The 20581-nt window shown below is 45.5% G+C and overlaps 1 protein-coding gene and 1 long non-coding RNA gene across 7 annotated transcripts in view; one reads left to right on the top strand and one right to left on the bottom strand.

Annotated features, from left to right (window-relative positions):
• The window catches only part of LOC125962758 (uncharacterized), a 238612-nt gene that overhangs the window by 200621 nt on the left and 17410 nt on the right, over positions 1-20581 (bottom strand). The gene's annotated exons all lie outside the window — the stretch shown is intronic.
• The window catches only part of WWOX (WW domain containing oxidoreductase), a 976221-nt gene continuing 966004 nt past the window's right edge, over positions 10365-20581 (top strand). For 2 of the 6 annotated variants that reach the window (XM_033406433.2, XM_049703840.1), the window contains exons 1-3: positions 10365-10651; positions 15794-15858; positions 18731-18788. In XM_033406433.2, the coding sequence (XP_033262324.1) occupies positions 10545-10651; positions 15794-15858; positions 18731-18788 (230 nt within the window). In that variant the 5' untranslated portion in view covers positions 10365-10544. The remainder of the gene's footprint in view (positions 10652-15793; positions 15859-18730; positions 18789-20581) is intronic. The other 4 variants (XM_033406434.2, XM_033406435.2, XM_004280121.4 and 1 more) reach the window with 4 other exon arrangements.

The raw sequence follows: 20581 nt of genomic DNA, 5'->3' as shown, positions 1-20581 counted from the left end.
AGAATACGTCATTTCAGGAATTCCCTGGCGGTCCAGTGGTTAAGACTCCGTGCTCCCACTGCAGGGGGTGCGGGTTCGTTCCCACATGCTGCGCGGCACGGGCAAAAATAAGAACAAAACAAAACAAAAACACGTCATTTGGGGAATTCCCTGGCAGTCCAGTAGTTAGCGCTCTGCACTTTCACTGCCTGGGTTCTGGCCCTGGTCAGGGAATTAAGATAGATCCTGCAAGCTGCAAGCCTCCAAGTTCGGCAGTAGGAAAAAAAAAAAAAAAAAAGAATACATCATTTCATGTACAGCCCTCTGTCTCAAATGACCCTGTGTCTTGACTTCTAATGAGCAGAACAGTTCCCAGAGCTTTATGAGATGCTCTTCCCGGGTTATACTCATCACATTTGGCTTGAATAAAATTTTCCAATTCTTTCTTAGATCGACTGATTAATTTTTCATCGACAGCTTCATGCTGCTGCCAGGTAACTGTGTACTGCTCAGAATTTAGGTGTAGCTGGCACACCTTTGTAAGTTTGGGCAATTTTAAAACTTTAGAAATCGGGAATTCCCTGGCAGTCCAGTGGTTAGGACTCAGCACTCTCACTGCCAGGCCCAGGTTCAATCCCTGGTGGGGGAACTAAGATCCCGCAAGCCGCCCAGCCAAGGGGAAAAAAAAAAACCAAAAACACACCTTCAGAAAAAAAGTGGAGAAATATGGTAAAATAAACTCTGTATTGGTTGCTTACCTACTCCTGGACTAGTAGTAGGTAATTAATTATCCTGATAATCCTAAAAGGTAACTAAGAGCTGTTAATCTTTTTTTACATATGGGACCATTTGGCTCAGAGAAAATAGCAAATTCGCCTACAAGGATGCACAACTAGACAAGGGGGTGGAGAGAGCGAGGAGAGAGGAAGAGAGGTTGGAGGAAGACAGAGGGAGAAAAATTCAAATTTGCCCAATAACAACCAACTAAAGAACAAGTCAAAAGCGCAAAGAAGGGCTTCCCTGGTGGCGCAGTGGTTGAGAGTCCGCCTGCCGATGCAGGGGACACGGGTTCATGCCCCGGTCCGGGAAGATCCCACATGCCGCAGAGCGGCTGGGCCCGTGAGCCATGGCCGCTGAGCCTGCGCGTCCGGAGCCTGTGCTCCGCAACGGGAGAGGCCGCAGCAGTGAGAGGCCTGCGAACCAGAAAAAAAAAAAAAAAGCGCAAAGAAAACACCAAGTCTTTTCTACTCCCCTAAACTCTCCTTGCCCTTATTTCACCTGCTGTAAATTAACATTTACCTTCTGCGGCAGAACCTCCTCATAGCCGTTTGTAAACAGGTAGTTCATAGTTTCACACTATTCTAGTGTGAATCCCCTCCTATCCTCGGTTTCGATTTCCAAGATTTCAGTTACCCGCAGTCAAACTCAGTCCAAAAATATGAGACGGAAAATTCCAGAAATAAACATTTCGTAAGTTTTGAGTGCTGTTCTGAGCAGCGTGATGAAACCTCGCACCGGCTCCCTCTGTCCTGGGTCGTGAGTCATCCCTTTGTCCAGCATGTGTGAAACAGGAGGGAAGAGGGCAGGGCTCAACCCTTAAAGAAAGACAGGGTCTTTAGTGGCGACAAAAACTGGTCAGAACCCACTAGGCCCAAGATGGCGGCAGATTCGACTCCCAGTGGACCTTGAGCCTCATTACGAGCTCATTGTAATACATTAGCATATGCTAAAGACCACGCCCACAGGCGCCGCCACAGTTCCGAGGCCGACAGTAAAACGCCGAAAAGTGGCCGTTGGCAAATTCCTGGAAATCCCCGCCCCTTCCCTAAGATAGTTGGAATAATCCTCCCACTCATTAGCCTATGAAATTACGCACGCAGCACGTAAAAACTAACACACCCACCCTCCCCGCGACTCGAGGTTTCTCACCTTCTGAGAACGCCCACGCTCTGTAGAGTGTGCTTTTCCCAGGGACGCTCTGGCCTTCTAAGATGGACCACGTTCTGTCTATGACGTGTGGATCTCTCTAAATAAATCCACTTCAATTTTTTTTGTTTTTGGTCAGCCGAGAGGCATGTGGGATCCTAGTTGCCCGACCAGGCATAGAACCCATGCCCCCTGTAGTGGAAACACGGCTTCCCAACCACTGGACTGCCAGGGAAGTCCCAATAAATCCACTTCTTACCTATCACTTTGGCTCTCACTGAATTCTTTCTCTCAAGACATAAAGAATATGAGCTTCATGAAGTCCTGTGACCAGATATATGATTTTAATCAAAAGACAGTGGATTCAAGTCCCAATTTGGGTTGTACGGTTTCATATCTATGCTGTACGTGCTACCCACCTATTAGTACAGGAAAAAACAGTGTATACAGTAGGCCTTCTGTATCCATGGGCTCTGCATCCTTGGATTCAATCAACCTCAGATCCAAAATATTCTTGAAAAAAAAAATTCAGTGAAGTTCCAAAAAGCAAAACTTGAATTTGCCATGCACCAGCAACTGTTTACATAGCATTTACATTGTACTTGCAATTACTTACACAGTATTTACATCATATTAGGTATTAAAAGTAATCTAGAGATGATGTAAAGTATACGGGTTGATGTGAGTTGGTTATGTGCAAAAAAACACTACACCATTTTATATGAGACACTTGAGCATCGGCAGATTTGGGGATTGGGGGGTGGGAATCCTGGACCAATCCCCCTGTGGATACCAAGGCAGACTGTATAGGACTTGGTACTATATGCTGTTTCAGGCAACCACTGGAGGTCTTGGAATGTATCCCCCTCAAATAAGGGGTAGGGGACTACTATATTTCCTTGACAGTATTTAAAAGTCAGGTGTCCTCTCAGATTTTAGGAGTAACCTGGAGGCAAAATACGTCTCCCTCTGTGGCACATCCCAATAAACTACCCCCTCCAACCCCCTCATTTCTATTTAGAGTTGTATAAAGCAATTGCCTGTAAATTACCTTGCATATACCCTAGGCCTGAGGGCAGGGAGCTCTCCCTTTCCCAGATTTCAGTCATGTACCTCTTAAAGTAATAGCCCCTTTTTAACCTCTCAGACAGAGCTTTCCAGTAAGAAAAGAGAGTCAGGGGTGCCCTGATTGGAGGATATTGGCTGGGAAATTGGAAGTGGGCTAGCTGGAATTGGGGCATACCTTGCCGTGGGTTTGGGGATCGTATCTGGCTTTCTCTGGTTGGTCCTGAGTTGGAAGTAGGAACAAAATATAGGGAACATGGCTGTCATTCATCAAGTGCTGACCATTCTGAGCCAACTGCTGCAGACATAGTAGTTTGGCTTCCCAGACTGGCTGCTGCAGAGGTTGTAGGTCAGAGTTCCATTGTCATGTATGGTCTGGCCGTTGTCTATTTGTATATTCAGCACCTCACTACCTACTTTATGATTGTTCTTTCCAGAATTGAATGAGCTAGAGCCATTGCTTATAAAGGGCAAGACACAGAGACAGGCAAATCCTCAAAAATGTTAGTCGTTATTTTTCCCATTTTACCTCTAGTTTTCCAGCTCTGAAATGTCTCAGAAAAGAAGGGAGCCTCTCTAGAAATCTGACTGCAAGAACTCTCTCCAATAAGGGAGTGTCTTTCTGCAGAATGGCGTTTTAACTAACATTTTCTCTTTTATCAAGTTTAAAGTGACACAGGAATAACATGGGTAACTGAAATGTAGAAATGTATGGAATTTGGGGAGTAAAGAGTAAACATGAGAGTTCCATGAAGTTGGCAGGGACCTAGCCTCTTTGTAGCTTTTTTTTTTTCACTTCCCTGAGTGTGACCCTCATCTCATGGTCCAATGAGGCTGCTTGAGCTCCATCCATCACGTCCTTTTTCCAGCTGGCTGTAAGGAGGAAAGGTGGGTGGAACAGTTATGTGCGTCAATTTAAAGATACTTCTTTTAGGTTGTTATCATGTCTTTCACCCACAATACCAATCTCTATTAGAGATAGATTTTATCTAGGTTTAGAAAGCTATTTTAATATCTATCTTTATGATTAACCAAAGTCTAATGAACTGATATTTATTAAACAAATACTGTACTTGAGTACAACTTTGGAGTATGAAACACCCTGTGCTAAGGAGTTGTTAGGAATGAGGGATCCAGGAGTAGTTGTGGGCAGAACCATAGCCATGCGATTTTATTTCCTTAGTCTTGGCCGCTAATTTTATGCTCCTTAATCAGCATAATACAGGAGGGAGAGCCTTCTCTACTCAGTGGCTCCCAGTCGTCAATCTCCTTTCATTCCGTCACCCTCTGAAGGGGTCCCTAGGAGTACAGCATGTTGGTCAAGAGCAGTAAGGACCCTTTGTTTGAAAACAGTCTTTTACAAATCACAGGTTCATAACTATGATCTCTTCTGGACCCTATGATGTATATAATGCCACTGTGAAGAGTCAAGAGAAAACTAGGCTCTAGGGCAACACTACTGCTTCTCTGATTTGGAAGCAACTTTTACCTTCCTAATCCTCAATTTCCTCATCTGTAAAGTGGGAATAATAATTATACGTACCTCACAGTGGGGCTGGTAGAGTTACATAATTCCTGGTAAGTGCTTAGCACAGTGCTTGGAACATAGTAAATGCCCAGTGAAAATTAGCTCTTATTATTCAATGGGGACTATTAGCCCCATTAGATGAAAAAACTGAGGTTTGGGGAATCCGCGATGACTATTTTAACGATTAATAATAGCAAGAACTGTTGAATGAGACCTTATTATGTGCATTATCTCATGTGATCTTTACCTCACCCCTAAGAGGCAGGCATTAACCTTACCCCCATTTTCCTGATGGGGAAACTGAGGTCTAATGTAATTACGCATGTTGAGATATGGAAGGGGGAAAATAGGCCGTCAGTCCTTTGATGTTTAAGAAACTTTGACTAATGTCTATGTGGGCAAAGCTCTATGCTGGACTTCCTGCTGGGTGCTAAGGACTCCCAAGACGAGTGAGTTGGACATTGTGCTTAATCTGATGGTTCTTACGGACATGGAGGAGATAGAAAAATATAACCAGACAATTTCAGTGTTACTTACTGAATGCTATCCTAGAGGGAAGTATGTGACTCTGCCTATGCGAAAGCAAAAGGAGGGTGTATTAATTATAGTCATTAGTTACTGCTGCTTAACAAATTACCTCAACAATTAAAATCAACAATAAATGTCTATCATCTCACACGGTTTCTGAAGGTCAGGAGTACAGGAGTGGCTTAGTAGGATGGCTGTGGCCCAGTGTCACTTACGGAGTTACATCAAGATGTCAGTCAAGACTGCAGGCCCCAGAGGGTTTGGTCAGGGCTGAAGGATTTGCTTCTAAGGTGGTTCATTTGTGGCTTAGCAAGGAGGTGCTGGCTACTGGCAGGATACCTCAGTTCTGCACACCGTGGGCCTCTCCACAGGGCTGCTTGGGCATCCTCATCCTCATGTCTTTCTTTTTCTGATTGAATTCACTGAGTGTGATAATCTCTAGCTGCATCCATGTTGCTGCAAATGGCACTATTTTATTCTGTTTTATGGCTGAGTAATATTCCATTATATATATATATACCACATCTTCTTTATCCATTTCTCTGGTGATGGACAGTTAGGTTGTTTCCATGTCTTGGCTATTGTGAATAGTGCTGCTATGAACATTGGGGTGCATGTATCTTTTCCAATTACAGTTTTTTCCAGATACACGGCCAGGAGTAGGATTGCTGGGTCATATGGTATATCTATTTTTAGTTTTTTGAGGAACCTCTGTACTGTTCTCCATAGTGGCTGCACCAATTTACATTCTCACCAACAGTGTAGGGGGGTTCCCTTTTCTCCACACCCTCTCCAGCATTTGTTCTTTGTAGACATTTTTTTTTTTTTTTTTTTGCCACACCCCACGGCATGTGGAATCTTAGCTCCCAGACCAAGGATCAAACCCATGCCCCCTACAGTGGAAGCTTGGTGTGTTGATCACTGGACTGCCAGAGAAGCCCCTAGACTTTTTAATGATGGCCATTCTGACCAGTGTGAGGTAGGACCTCACTGCAGTTTTGATTAGCATTTCTCTCTCTCTTTTCTTTTTCTTTTTCTTTAGGCTGCTCCCCCGAGCCCCGGTATATTTATACGTGCATGTCTGGCAGGATCTGGGGTGAATCTTGGGCTCCAGGACCTGGAGTCTTTGGAAGAATTCATTTGTAATATCGTGACAGGTGTGGCTCAGAGCGACGTCTTGGAAGCTTTGGCTGCTAAAATAAGACACTCTAAACAGGAGGTGGAAGATTTTAAATAGAATGAACTCCTCATGGCAACGTGACTGCCCCCTGGAGGGGGATTCTTTCCCTGAAGGACAGAAAGGAGACAGTAATGAAGTCAGGCTGAAATAGAATTTTGTGAATGTCGGCAAGTTAGCAAGTATACCAGAAAGCTACATTGAAACGTAGGGCCTTTACACATAAATTAAACGAATGAAGTCTCCAAATGGAAGGGTCTAATTCCCGGAAGTTGCTGCAATGGATGTAATGAGCTCACCAGGGAAGAGTGCCTACCGGTGGCCCAGGAGAAAAATGAGCATTCGTACTCAGTCTCAAGGACTTTCAAAATGAAACAAAATCACTCTCTCCTAATGTTTCAGGCAATCAAGCTCCGTGTCTTTAAAGCCCATTTGGCAGAAGGTGAAGCATGACCACATCTAGGTGTGTGTGCTGGAGGTGGGATACTATGGATGTCCATTATACTCATCTCTCAACTTTTCTGGTTGTTTGAAAAATGTCATAATAAAACATGTTGGGAAAAAGGAAAAGAATAGAATACCAGAAAGTAAAAGAACAGATGTCATCTCATAGGACCCCCCCACCCCCGCAGTATTTTAAGTGGAATATATTTAGCTTTATGAAAAATTCACTTCCTTTACTTATTTTTCTCACTTGCTCATGGAGGACTGAAAACCCCTGGGCATCTACCCGAGGACCAGCAGCGGGGAGCTCTGTTCTGGAAAGGCAGCATGTGGGGCAGTGGGTTGAGAGGATGAGTTTGGGGCAAGTGCCCTTGTTTGGGTTCTATCCCAGATCCTGCTGGCTTTTGCTCACTGAGTGACCTTGGGCAAGCTACTTCAATTCCTTGTGCCCCCCTTTCCTCATCTGTAAAAACTGGGCCGATAATAATGGAATAAGGTAAGTGACTTGGCCACTGTCACACACAGCTTGTAAGTGACAGTAGCTGAGTTTGGTTCCCAAGATAAATGATAGGAAACCTTATCTCGAAAACTCTCCCCATCTCTGCACACCTATAGGTCTTGGTTGGAACTGCTTTCAGAACCCTCAAGCCATGGTCCTTTGCCTGCCTGTTGGTTTTATTCTAACTGACTGATTTCTGGATGCAGGAGGTGTTTCATTTTCCTTGGCTTTTCTTAGAAACATAGCATAGTTTTATTTTTCACTCATTGTGTGTTTGACTGAATAAGTGAAATACAAAAACACCTTCTTCCTAAGTCCACATTAACCAGGAGAGTTTTCCCTAAGAACCCTGTTCAATCATTTTGCTTATTGGTTATCTTCCATGAGAAGTTTATCAGAAGAGCCAGGATGCTTCCAAGGTTTCGTTAACATGTTGAGTCTGGCAACAAAACTTAATTTCCTAAGGAATGGTGGCTTAAGTTAAAGCAGGTTTGCAGAACTGTTGGGGCGTTTGTGTGTCTGAAGGGGGAGGAAATGACTACCATCCCAGTCATGATGATGAACTAAAGAAACGTGGTCTCAGGAGTGTTACATTAAAACTTGTGCCCACTGCATGAGTGATGCCAAACTGCTTTCAGAAGAAAAGTGATCAGTCTTTTGTTCATAAATTATCAGTTATTTCAGAAGTGATCAAAAAGAAACATTCAAATGTAGAAATCCCTGTCGGGAATTGGGCTTTAGCCTTAAAATTGTGGGTACACAGCACCATCTGGTGTGTAGTTTTATAACCACATGTTGACTTTTTTTTTTATTAACCTCCTATCTAATAATCAATGTGATTCACTTGGCTTTACAATAAGAAACCATTCTTTAGGCTTTCGTAAGCACATGTCGAGGACCTTGCCTCATTCCCATACTTAAGACTCCTCAAACCCATAATAATCTTACAAGCTAAACGGGGTTCACCCTCTGATAGATCCAAAGTCAAAATTGCATCCAAGCTGAAGTCCAAGTGAAGCAGAAACTATGAATAGAGGAAGCCAGCAAGGAAAGAGTTAAAAAAAAAACAACAAGTTAGCCCATGAACACAGAACAGGAACAAAAGACCATGAAACCCACGACAGAAAAAAAACAGGCCTGTCCTTGGGCTCCCACAGGTTGTGACAACAATCTAATTTAGCTCATTTGCATCCTGATCATAAACTTTTGAGTGAGTCTCTGTTGCTTGCAGTCGAATAAGTGTAACTAAAACAATATTAGTTTCAGTGAAGCCAAGACTATAAATCCTAGAATCTGGCATGCTTACTCACACAGGTCCCCAAATGCCTGAATGTCCTTCTTCTTTGACCTTCTGATAGAGGCCACAGGTAAGACGTAGGAAGAGAGGAATAAAATGAGGTCATCATAACCACTTGGGACCATGATTGGTGTCCAGGCCACCCAGCCAGACTTGTAAGCACATGTCTCTCACCTGCAGATGGACTAGGAATTAGAGAGGCAGATGCCCTCAGTTAATGCTAGAGAACTCAGCGACCAGCAGGATCTGAGTACCATCTTGTGAATCTCTGGCCAGAAATGCGGTCTTCAATGCCTTCGATAAATCTCAGCATCTGATTCACATGCTAGTAATTTCCTGATTTACCTTCAGTGTAGATCAGGGGTTCTTAACTGGGGGCACAATTGGCAACGCCTGGAGACATTTTTGGTTGTTGCAGCTGCGGGAAAGGGGACGCTACCGGATCTAGCGTGTAGAGGACGGAGATGCTGCTAAACATCCTACAGAGCACAGGACAGTCCCCCACAACAAAGAATTATGTGGCCCCAAATGTCAGTATTGTTGAAGTTGAGGAGCCCTGTGTCCATGGCAGGAGAAGCCTAGAGGAACTTTTAAAGTGGTAGGAAGAGCAGAGGGTTGAACAAAAAGTTGAGAATCCTGCCAAGTGGAGCACTACCCAGCTTGAGGAAGACACCATACTGTATCACCACCTGTGGAATGATGCCAAGTCATAGGCAACAGGTGCCAGTTGAGGCTCTGGCGATAAATCTAAGGGTCCAAGATAAATCTAAGCAGTAGGTCCTTGAGAAGCAGAGCACAGGCTGAAGATAATCATTGGAGAAACCGAGTCTAAGCAGTTTGACTCTATGCATCCCCCTCTCCACCATTAGGGGATTTTGTGACCTAATTTCCTGTTCATATCAAAGGAATAATTTGGCTTGGGTGACAGGGGCAAGGGGTTAAATTGGGATAAGCAGAAAGGCAGCAGATTAATAGTAGCTCACTTAAATGTACATGGATTTGGAAAGAGTGATGTGATAGATCTGAGTTGGGATAGTGGGTCTGTTAAAACTGAAATATGGTTTCGTTAAGTTAGCTTTTGTTTGGGCAACTTCAAAGGAAAGCAAGTGTCTCCCCTAAAGAGCATGCAGAGCAGGAATCCCAAAGCAATATCAGTCTCAAGACTTGAAGAAAATAAAAAGCTAATCCCTTCTCCCCATTTTCATCTCTTTGAAACACATAATTCCTCTACGGAGGCTTGCATTCTTCTGAAACCTAGGCCAGAGAGATCACGGTCAGTAGATTTCCCTGTAACGATGAGCTAGGCAGCAAGTTCCAAGCAGGGAATGTTCTGGAAAATTCCATAAACGTTGGCCATTTATTATCAACAGAACCACGCTGTGGCTAGAAGAAACTTCTCCAGGACTGGGCATCAGAAGGTGCAGGAATTTGTGTTTTTAATGTTTCCCACTGTTTACAGCGTTGAGTTTACATGCACAACAAAGTTTGTGAATCAGCCTGGGTCATGGAAAGCTCTGGAAGGTGTCTGAGCAGGAACATTCATTCTTCCGAATGCCCTAAAAAAAGGAGAGGCTATAGCCCAGAAAGCCAGCAGCTGCCTCCTTCCTTTCCGCGCCACGCTCTATTCCTGCAGGGTCTGGACTACATTTCCCAGGATGCCCAATTGCTGTAGCTCCTGCGGGATTGGCTAGAACAACGCGGAAGTGATTACGGGTCGCCCAGCAACGGGCGGAGTCCTGGACCGTGACTGGATGCCCACGCCCCCTTGCCTGCGGCTGGGAGGTGTCGAAGCTCGACTCCATCTCCAGAGCCACAGAGCTCTCAACCGGCTTTTACTTCCAGCCGAGCGGCCGTGCAAGTTCTTGGGTGCTTTCCCCGTAGGTCTTCTCAGGCCCCGCCTCCTTTGACTCCGGCAGCTGCGCAATTGCGGAGACTGGATTCACCTGCCGAGTCGGAGGAGGGGCTCCGGGCGGCACAGTGCGCAGGCGCGGGCGTTCGGGGCTCGCGGCGCGCGGCGCTCGGTTGAAGCGGGAGTGAGTTCTGGTCGCGGAGACCCGGCAGCGGGCGAGCGAGCGGGTGACCGGGCGCCTCCTCTGCAGCCATGGCAGCCCTGCGCTACGCAGGCCTGGACGACACGGACAGCGAGGACGAGCTGCCCCCGGGCTGGGAGCAGAGAACCACCAAGGACGGCTGGGTTTACTATGCCAAGTAAGGGGGCCGCCGGGGGGCCGCCGGGTTTGGGACGCAGCTGGAACCCTGCCGCTCACCTGCCCGGGACTCCGCGCTGCCTTCGAATGCCACCTGCGCGGGGAGGGCCGCGGGCTCGCGCTCAGGCTTGGCCTGGGAGGGCGAAGTGGAAGTCATGGTTGAAGAGCTTCAGAGGGAAGGCTGCCGGGGTCCTGAGGACGGGCCATCCCCCTCTCTGGCCCTGGGTCCAGCGGGGGTCACCTGGCGGCGCTCATACGCGCCCTCTGCTGCCCAGTAGGCAGCGCTGCACGGTGCAAGGATGGCAGACCGGCCTCATTCCCTTTGCCCCCCCAAAATCAGAAAAAAATGCCGATGCCCCGCTCCTTTCTGGGGGGTCTGGGTTGACGACCTAGGAGTGTGTGTTTTTAGCAAGTGTCCTAGTATAACTATGTGTGTATATATATATATGTATACATATAAAATGGCTAGTATAGCTTTACTATAGTTCTCAGGAAAGTTTTGGAAACACCAGGAGACCCTTTTTCCCACCACTTACTGTGTGACCTTGGGCCATTGGAATAACTCTCAGTCACGGGTTTCTTATCTGCTAAATACGTTGGTTGGAGAGTTTTAGTTGAGGCCCTGTACGTAAAGGCTTAGCACAGGCCTAAACATACTCAATGCTGGATAACTCTTAGTCTTTGCTGATTTCTGCAGCTGTGACAGCACCTTTTAGGCCTGATATTAGAATCACCTGGGGACCATCATAACTATAGATTTGGGGTCTCCACAGAGACGCTCATGCAGCAGGCAGCCAACATAGGGATTCTTTATTTTTTAAGCTTTCCAGCTGAGGCAGTTACGGCTTTGAGAAACATGGATGTAAATCGGTGATTTTCAACACCTGGGAAACAAACTATCTTTTCTTGGCTCCCACCTCCAGGGATTCTCATTTAATTTTCTTGCCCCGCCTCCCGCCCCTAGTGGTAGGTTGTGAAACCTTCCCACGTGATTCTAATCTGCCCAAGGTTGTGAGCCTCTGCTGCCTTCGGTGGCTTGCTAGAAAGAAAAACAGGAGGAAACGACCTTGGTGAGTTCATTCAAGAGACATTGGGAATGTATCCTGTGCCAGGCTCTTTGCTGGGCATTGGTTTTACTGAGATAAATAAGACCGCTCGTTGGGATTTCCCTGGCTGTCCAGTGGTTAAGACTCGGCATCCTCAGTGCAGGGGGCCCAGGATCGATCCCTCGTCAAGGAACTAAGATCCCACATGCCACACGTCGCGGCAAAAAAAAAAAAAAAAGTACAAAACATAAGACCGCTTGTCACTTTCATGAGTGCCCAGTCTTATAGGACAGAGCGACGTGCAGTGACGTGGTCCCCACGCAGTGTGTGTAGTGAGCGGCAGCCTGTTCAGCATGAGCTGTGTGGGTAGGTGGTGAGGTGCCTGGGGCAGTGGGCACCTGAGCTGTGCCTTAGAGCACAGGTAGAAGTGGGCAGGTCCAGGGGCAGGAGGGCAGCCCAGGTAGAAGAAACAGAGGCCCGGCCTGTGCGGTGGTGCAGGAACATGAAGATTGAGGTGGGAAGGAAGGGCACAGTTGGTTTATGGAGGCCTTTCTGTGCCTCGGAGGATCTGGGCTCTGTCAGCAGGACCCACGTGTCCACTGAAGACTTGGAGCCAGGGAGTGACCTCGGGTTTGTGTCTTTAGAAGGATGATTTCTGCTCTGGAGAATTGAAGGGGCATTTCTAGCAGCAGGGAGCCAGGGGGCAGTTGGCGGGCCCCGGGCAACTCGTGAATGGGCATTTGCTGTTGCCTCAGCCTTTGCCTGAAGCGCTCTATCATCCCTCAGAGCTGAGCTTAAATGTCACTGCCCACGAGAGCGTTCCCTTGCATCGGCCCCGTGCCTGCCTTCCACCACTTTGCTCTCCCTTGTCTGTAGTTTTCTACGCTCTACTCGGCACTGTTTTGCTCTCTGTCCCTCCCCACGTTGTCAACTTCGTGAGGGCGGGGACCTTTTCTCGTTCCCCTCTGTATCCCCCATGCTTAGCATCCTGGCGCCGTAAAGTAAATCCAGGGAACGAGTCTGTTAGCTCATCTAGGGAAGGTTTCCTGCGGGCCTCCCTGGGCAGGTGGCGTTCTAGGCCCTGGGGACACGAAGATGCGCACGGCCTACCTCCCGGCTTCGGGGGGCTCCTCTGCCCCTGCTCTGGGTGGGGCCTGTTCCCTTCTGGCCGCTGCCCCCAGAGCTCCCTGGCTTCCTTTCAAGTTCGCCTGGAACCTCGCGTTCGGTCTGGAGGCCCCTTCGCCTTCGCTCACCCTGCCTCCTGCACCTCACCTTGTGTTGGGTGGCTTTTCCCATCTGCTGCCTTCCTGGGTGGCATCCACTGTCTGGGCTTGGGGCTCTTCTTTCACTCGGTAAGACCTACACGCCCCAGCCAGCTCTGCTGACAGCTTCCGGGGAGCCCATGGCCAGGGGACTCAGTGGCGCCTATGCGGTCTCTGAAAAGTACGCCCCTCTCTGCCTCCTGCCCCCCACCCCGGTATCTGGCCCTGTTGTTTACACTGACTGTGGTGACAAGGCTTGGCGGGCTCCCAGCTGGGGGGTGGGAGTACCTCTCTCCAGACTCTCTCTCCTGTCCTACTGGCCTTCCGTTCTTTGGCTTGGGGTGGAAGGATGCCCCCGACCCATCCTGACCCTGGATTCCCAGCAGTCCCCCTTGATCTCTCCTGACCTGCAAGCATCCTGATCCTTCTTTTCACTCCTGATTCTAGAAGGTCACTTGTCCCCTGGGGTCTGGGCAACTTGGCTGATAGATTGCCCTTGCAGTCGTTCCTTTTTTCCATGGTCTTCATCCCACTGTGGCAGGGTTGTGCCCAAGGGCAGAGGCTGTAGCTCCCAACCAGGCCTCTGGGGTCTTGCGGGAAACCCCGTCGTAGTCTCACCCCTCTTCTGTTGTGTGGGTTCTGTCAACCCCTCAGGCTCCCTCTCACTCCCCAGCGTGCACTCAGACCTCAAAGACACACGTGTCCCCTGGCTCAAGGCCCCCCAGGCTGGGCTCCCATGGAGGGGACGTTCACGCTGCTGAGGACAGACCTGTTACCACAGAGAGCTGATGAGCCTTTCTCCCTTCCCTAGCACGGTCCGGAGAAGCTCCTCTGCCTTAACCAGGGGATGGGGGCTGTGGATGCCGTCGCCTGGGCCGTCCTGGGTCCTCCACTCTCGCCCCCCTTTTATTCTGAAGCCTGGGCCTCTTGGCAGCAGAGGGATGGCTGGCCTGCCCCGATGGGAGGCGAGCCCCTGTCCACAAGTGGCTCTGGGTCTCCCAGTTAACTTCAAGAAACTATGCTTAAGGAAGGAAAAAAAAAAAAACTTAGAGGAGCATACTTGAAAGTGATAGCCGTGTAATGTGGTGTGAATTTAACTTTGATCCCTTTGTTTTAAATTAAGATCACTGTTAATTATCTTTTTAAATGACAAAAAGCTTACTGAAAGAAAAGAAAAAAAAGGGCTTCTGTTTAAAGGAGAATAAGGTAATTTGGGGACATGTGTTGTAATTTTCTGTTCATTAAAAAGTCATTTTAGATTACAATGAGAAAGGAACACCCTTTAATTAATTTTTATATAAAAGTTTATTTAAAATAATCCTTTTCTGTCAAAGCCACGGTTCTTAGTTCTTCACACGTTACTCACTGAGTCCTCTATGACCCCAAGTAGTAGGGCCATAATTTTCCCCTTTGTACTGATGGGGAAACTGAGGCTGGAGGTTGAAAAACTTCTCCAAGGGATCCAAATTACCAAATGTAACCTGGTTCTTACTCCTGTTTGGGCTTCCTTTCTGCAGTCAGGGTTTGATGGTGGGGCGATAACACAGGTGGGAGTTGGTCCTTGCTGATACCCTCTGTTTGTACAGGGATCTAATTGTTCACCAGTCGCTGTCCCAGGTATGGTGTCTCTTACCTTTGCAGCAGCTCTGTGAGGTGGATGTGCTTCTAGGGAGACTGGCTCACTGAGTGCAGGCAGTACAGGAGCTCAGGTCTTTGGCCTTTTGAGTCCAGTGTCCACTCTGTCCTTGTACTGGCCACCGTTAGTTTGTAGAAACACCAGAAGCCAGCAGTTCCTGGAAAGACCCTGCTTTTGACGTGCAACGTCTTACAAGAGCGTTCACAAGCTCTCTGTATTTATTCTCTTTAAAATCATGGATAGGGAAGGAATATTCTATCATCTGGTTGTCAGTGATTAAGTATTATTTTCTACTTTGGCCTGAGCATGTGAACTTTGAATGCCTCTTGAAACATGCAGCTGTTTCCTTGATTAAGTAATTTTATGTTTTTCTCCACACTGGATCAGCTGTTGACAGGTGCTGCTAGTCTGTTATTGGCCCATGGTTTCATTGATAACTGTGTGTGCTCTTCCGAGATGAAATGCTAGTTTGGCGCAGAAATCAGACTAGTTTGTATATTTGATTTGTTGAAAATAATAGAACTTTTGAGGGCTTTTTATGCCAAGTACTGTGTTCAAACCTTTATTTACAGTATCCTCGTAGCATTCTCCTCAGATGAATACTAGGATTATTATGCAGATGAGGAAATTGAGGCTCCAAAGGTGAGTGACTGACCTACGGAGCTGCCTTACCCTCTTGGATGAAATTAGGAATCAGTGCTTAAAAAACACTTTGAAGTTAAATCTGTGGAAAGAATAAACATTTAAGAAGATTAAGGTTATATCTAAATGGTACATGCATATCAGCATTATAAATTTGACTGAAATTTTTCAACTTATCCTGGAATAAAACTAAAACGAAAACTAAAACAAGTACAAAACGAAACACATCTCTAGGTATTTTGAGTGATTCAGCGAGATTCCTAGAGTTGACCCCCAGTTGGGGTCAAGTCCCCTTCCTCTGGCTTCCCCACCAGCTAACAGATACAGGTTTTCGGGAGATTTTTCCCAGTCTGCTGCTGCTTCCAAACTAGAGAATTTGACCTGATGCAAACAGTAACATTTATAACCTGAATATTTCTTTCTGACTGTCTGACTTGAGTACTCTTGAGAGAGTATCACGTGGGGGACAAAAAAAATTTAATGCCATTGATTAATTTTTAGAAGTGTAACTTTTACTTACTACGTATTCCGTGGATTTTTTTTTTTTTTTTTAACAGTCACACGGAAGAGAAGACTCAGTGGGAACATCCGAAAACTGGGAAAAGAAAGCGAATAGCAGGAGGTTTGTATGTTGTCGTCATAAAGCAGAGACCCTTGTATTTAAAGCATTGATGAGATGGGAAAACTGTCACAGGAGCTGGACTCTCCCTCTGGGGAGTTTGTAGGATTCGGTAGAAGGAAGTGATGAGCTCTTGGGGTGGAGTGCTTAGGATGATTTCTTAAATAAGAAGGTATTAAAATAATAGGGGCCTTGAATTCACAGTTCATTAGATTTTTCCGTAGTTGCACTGCTTGTAAAGTTGGTCTTGGTTCCTATCCTGGAATTAAATATATCAGCATTTGATAGAATTCCGTAAAGCTTGCCTTGACTTGTAGGTGCTTCTGAGTAAGTGTGTCATGCATGGAATAGAAGTGTAAGAAGGTCCCTGCTCTCAAGAGGTTGAGGGTCCATTTGAAAAGACAACATGTGCCCTTGGGAAAAAAATGCAACCGGTCTGTAATATGAATCTTCACAAGTCAGCATATGAATGGTATTGGGTGCCTGCTGTAGCGTAGATAACGTTCTGGGAATTCATTCAAGGGAGAATTCATGTTGGTTGGAGCAACCAGTAAGGGTTTTGTGAAAAGCAGAAGCTGAATGGAGTGTTGAAGAATGATCAAGAACGAAATAGTATTTTATTTTATTTTATTTTTTGGCCACATGGCTTTCAGGATCTTAGTTCCCCGACCAGGGATTCAACCCAGGCCCAGCAGTGAACGTGTGGACTCCTAACCACTGGACTGCCAGGGAATTCCCAAGAATGAAATAGTCTTAAAAATAGAGTTGCCATATGATTCAGCAGTCCTGCTCCTGGGCATATATCCAGAAAAAAACCATAATTCAAAAAGCTGCACGCACTCCTATCTTCATAGAAGCACTATTCACAGTAGCCGAGACATGGAAGTAACTTGACTATCGATCAAAAGATGAATGGATAAAGATGATGTGGTATTGGGTTGGCCAAAAAGTTCCTTCGGTTTTTAAGTAAAAATAAGACACATTTTTCATTTTCCCAAGAACTTTATTGAACAACGTATTCACTGTTTTGTTCCACTACCTTCTGCCATTTTTCAGGCAACTTCATAATTCCATCTTCCCAGAACTTTTTATCTTTTTGAGCAAAGAACTGTTCCAGGTACCTTCTACTGTCTTCCAGAGAATGGAAATATTTTCCATTAAGAGAATTTTGTAAAGACCGAAACAAATGGAAATGCGAAGGTGCAATGTCTGGTGAATACGGCAGATGAATCAGAACTTCCCAGCCAAACTGTAACAGTTTTTGCCTGGTCATCAAAGAAACATGCAATCTTGCATTACCCTGATGGAAGATGATGCGTTTTCTGTTGACTAATTCCGAACGCTTTTCGTCGAGTGCTGCTTTCAGTTGGTCTAACTGGGAGCAGTACGTGTTGGAATTAATCGTTGGTTTTCCAGAAGGAGCTCATATTAGAGGACTCCCTTCCAATCCCACCATATACACAACATCACCTTTGGATGAAGACTGGTTTGCTGTGGTTGGTGGTGGTTCATTTTGCTTGCCCCACGATTTCTTCCGTTACACATGATTGTACAGTATCCACTTTTCGTCGCCCGTCACAATTTGTTTTAAAAACAGAATATTTTTCTTACGTTTAAGTAGAGAATTGCATACAGAAATAAGGTCAAGAAGGTTTTTTTTGCTTAACTTATGTGGAACCCAAACATCAAAGCGATTAACGTAACCAAGCTGGTGCAAATGATTTTCCACGCTCGATTTGGCTATTTTGAGTATATCGGCTATTTCCTGCATGGTATAATGTTGATTGTTCTCAATGTCTCGATTTGATTGCTATCGACTTCAACTGGTCTACCGACCATGGAGCATTGTCCAGTGAGAAATCTCCAGCATGAAACTTCACAAACAACTTTTGACACATTCCATCAGTCACAGCACTTTCTCCATACACCGCACAAATCTTTTTTTGTGTTTCAGTTGCGTTTTTACCTTTCTTGAAATAATAAAGGATACAATGCTGAATATGTTGCTTTTTCCCCTCCATCTTCAATATTAAAATGGCTACACAAAAATTCACCAGTTTTGATGTTTTTTTAAAAGGCATGCTGTTATGACGGCTGTCACAGTACAGTCTAACAAAATTGTTTCGAATGAAGTTAGACAACTAAGCACTAATAGAGTCATCTTATGGAAAACACCAAACAAATTTTTTGGCCAACCCAGTACAAAGGAGTATTACTCAGCCATAAAAAAGAATGAAATAATACCATTTGCAGCAACATGGATGGACCTAGAGATTATCATACTAAGTGAAGTAACTCAGAAAGAGAAAAACAAATATCATATGGTATCACTTATATGTGGAATCGAAAATATGCCACAAATGAACATATCTACGAAACAGGAACAGATTCACAGACATAGAGAACAGGCTTGTGGTTGTGAAGGTGGGGGTGAGGGAGGGATGGATTGGGAGATTGGGTTTAGCTGATACAAACTTATATATAGAATTGGTAAACAACAAGGTCCTACTGTATAGCACAAGAAACTGTATTCAATATCCTGTGATAAAGCATAATGGAAAAGAATATGAAAAATAATATATGTCAAACTGAGTCACTGCTGTACAGCAGAAGTTAACACTGTAAATCAACTATACTTCAATAAAATTAAAAAAAAAAAAGAATGAAATAGTGTTAATTCCAAGCAAGAGGCAGAATGTAGAGTCTGGTTGGGGTAATGGGCCTTCTGTACCTGCCATAGTTGGAGCACGTGACCTGCTGGTCTGGTGGGATAGGTCTGGGGCTGGAAGGGCAGGGGCTTCAGTTCACCCCACCCCACTCCACCCCCACCCCCACCCCCACCCCCACATAGACCTGTTGTCCTTCTGTGTTTCAGATTTGCCCTATGGATGGGAACAAGAAACTGATGAGAATGGACAAATGTTTTTTGTCGAGTAAGTGTCTACAAAAAAACTTCTTAGCCATCTTGCTTTTTATTTAATTAATTAATTTATTTTTAATACATTTATTTATTTATTTTTGGTTGCATTGGGTCTTTGTTGCTGCACGTGGGCTTTCTCTAGTTGTGGCAAGCCGGCGCTACTCTTTGTTGCGGTGCGCGGGCTTCTCATTGCGGTGGCTTCTCTTATTGTGGAGCGTGGGCTCTAGGCGTGCGGGCTTCAGTAGTTGTGGCTCGCAGGCTCAGTAGTCGTGGCACACGAGCTTAGTTGCTCCACGGCATGTGCAATCTTCCCGGACCAGGGCTTGAACCCGTGTCCCCTGCATTGGCAGGTAGATTCTTAACCACTAGGGAAGTTCCATCCTGCTTTTTAATAGGAACTTTTTTGTACAAGGAATATACATTGACTGTAGGAAAATATTATATAGTGTATAAGTGTAATCCTATCAGCAGGACTAACTGCTTTTAGCAATTTTTGGATTTTTTTTCTTCCAGTCTTTCTATGTAAGTGCTTAAAAAAAAAAGTATTGCACTAACTGTTTGGTAAACTGTTTTTTCTACATAATTCTTATGAGCATTTTCTCATATCTTTATAAATTTTTGAAGACAATGATGTTTAACGGTTATATAGTATTATTTTGTATAGATATACTGTAATTTATCAAATTACCTACTGGGCATTGATGTTGTTAAATTCTTGTGATCTGGCTTCTGTACAGGCAGACCTTGTCTTATTGCACTTTGCAGATACTGTGTTTTTTACAGATTGAAGGTTTGTGGCAACTCCCCCTCAAGGGAGTCTTTTGGCTCCATTTTTCCAGTAGCAGTTGCTCAGTTCGTGTCTCTGTGTCACGTTTCGGTAATTTTCGCAATATTTCAGACCCTCCACTAGCAAAAACGTTGGTGACTCACCGAAGTCTCAGGTGATGGTTAGCATTTTTTAGCAATCGAGTATTTGTTAATTAAGGTGTGTATATTTTTTTAGACACGCTGTTTCACACTTAATAGACTGTAGTGTAAACATAACTTTCATACGCTCTGGGAAACCACACAATTTGTGTGACTCGGTTTATTGCGTGCGACACTGACTTTTTTTTTAAGTTTATTTATTTATGGCTGCGTTGGGTCTTCATTGCTGCACGTGGGCTTTCTCTAGTTGCAGCGGGCGAGCGGGGGTTACTCTTTGTTGTGCGCAGGCTTCTCACTGCGGTGGCTTCTCTTGTTGTGGAGCATGGGCTCTAGGTGTGTGGGCTTCAGTAGTTGTGGCTTGCAGGCTCTAGAGCATAGGCTCAGTAGTTGTGGCGCATGGGCTTAGTTGCTCTTCGGCATGTGGGATCTTCCCGGACCAGGGCTCGAACACGTGTCCCCTGCATTGGCAGGCGGATTCTTAACCACTGCGCCACCAGGGAAGCCTGACACAGACTTTATTGTATTGGTCTGGAACTGACCCTGCAATGCAGTATCTCCAAGGTATGCCTGTAATTATAAAGAGCATCCTCCTCTGTAAAACTATCCTTGGAATAAATTCCAGTAACAAACAGCAACAGTAACCACGCATCTGGCACCTAACATGAGCCAGGCATGTTCTAACCAACTTATACCTGTAGTATCAGCTCATTCAGTCCCTGAAATGCCCTAAGGGAGGCGAGCGCTGGGCTGCCTGGCCAGTCATTTCCCCACTCTGATCCCGTTAGAGAGGTGTGCTGGTAAATGCTTAACAACCAGTTCCCTGGGGGGAAAAGCCCATATTTGTTTCCGTGGTATAAGTACTTCCCCTATAGCTTATTT

The sequence above is a fragment of the Orcinus orca genome, chromosome 20 (assembly GCF_937001465.1).
Source record: "Orcinus orca chromosome 20, mOrcOrc1.1, whole genome shotgun sequence".
NCBI classification, from domain to species: domain Eukaryota; kingdom Metazoa; phylum Chordata; class Mammalia; order Artiodactyla; family Delphinidae; genus Orcinus; species Orcinus orca.
The sequence above is the reverse complement of the archived record's forward strand: the minus strand, read 5'-3'. Positions and strand labels throughout refer to the sequence as shown.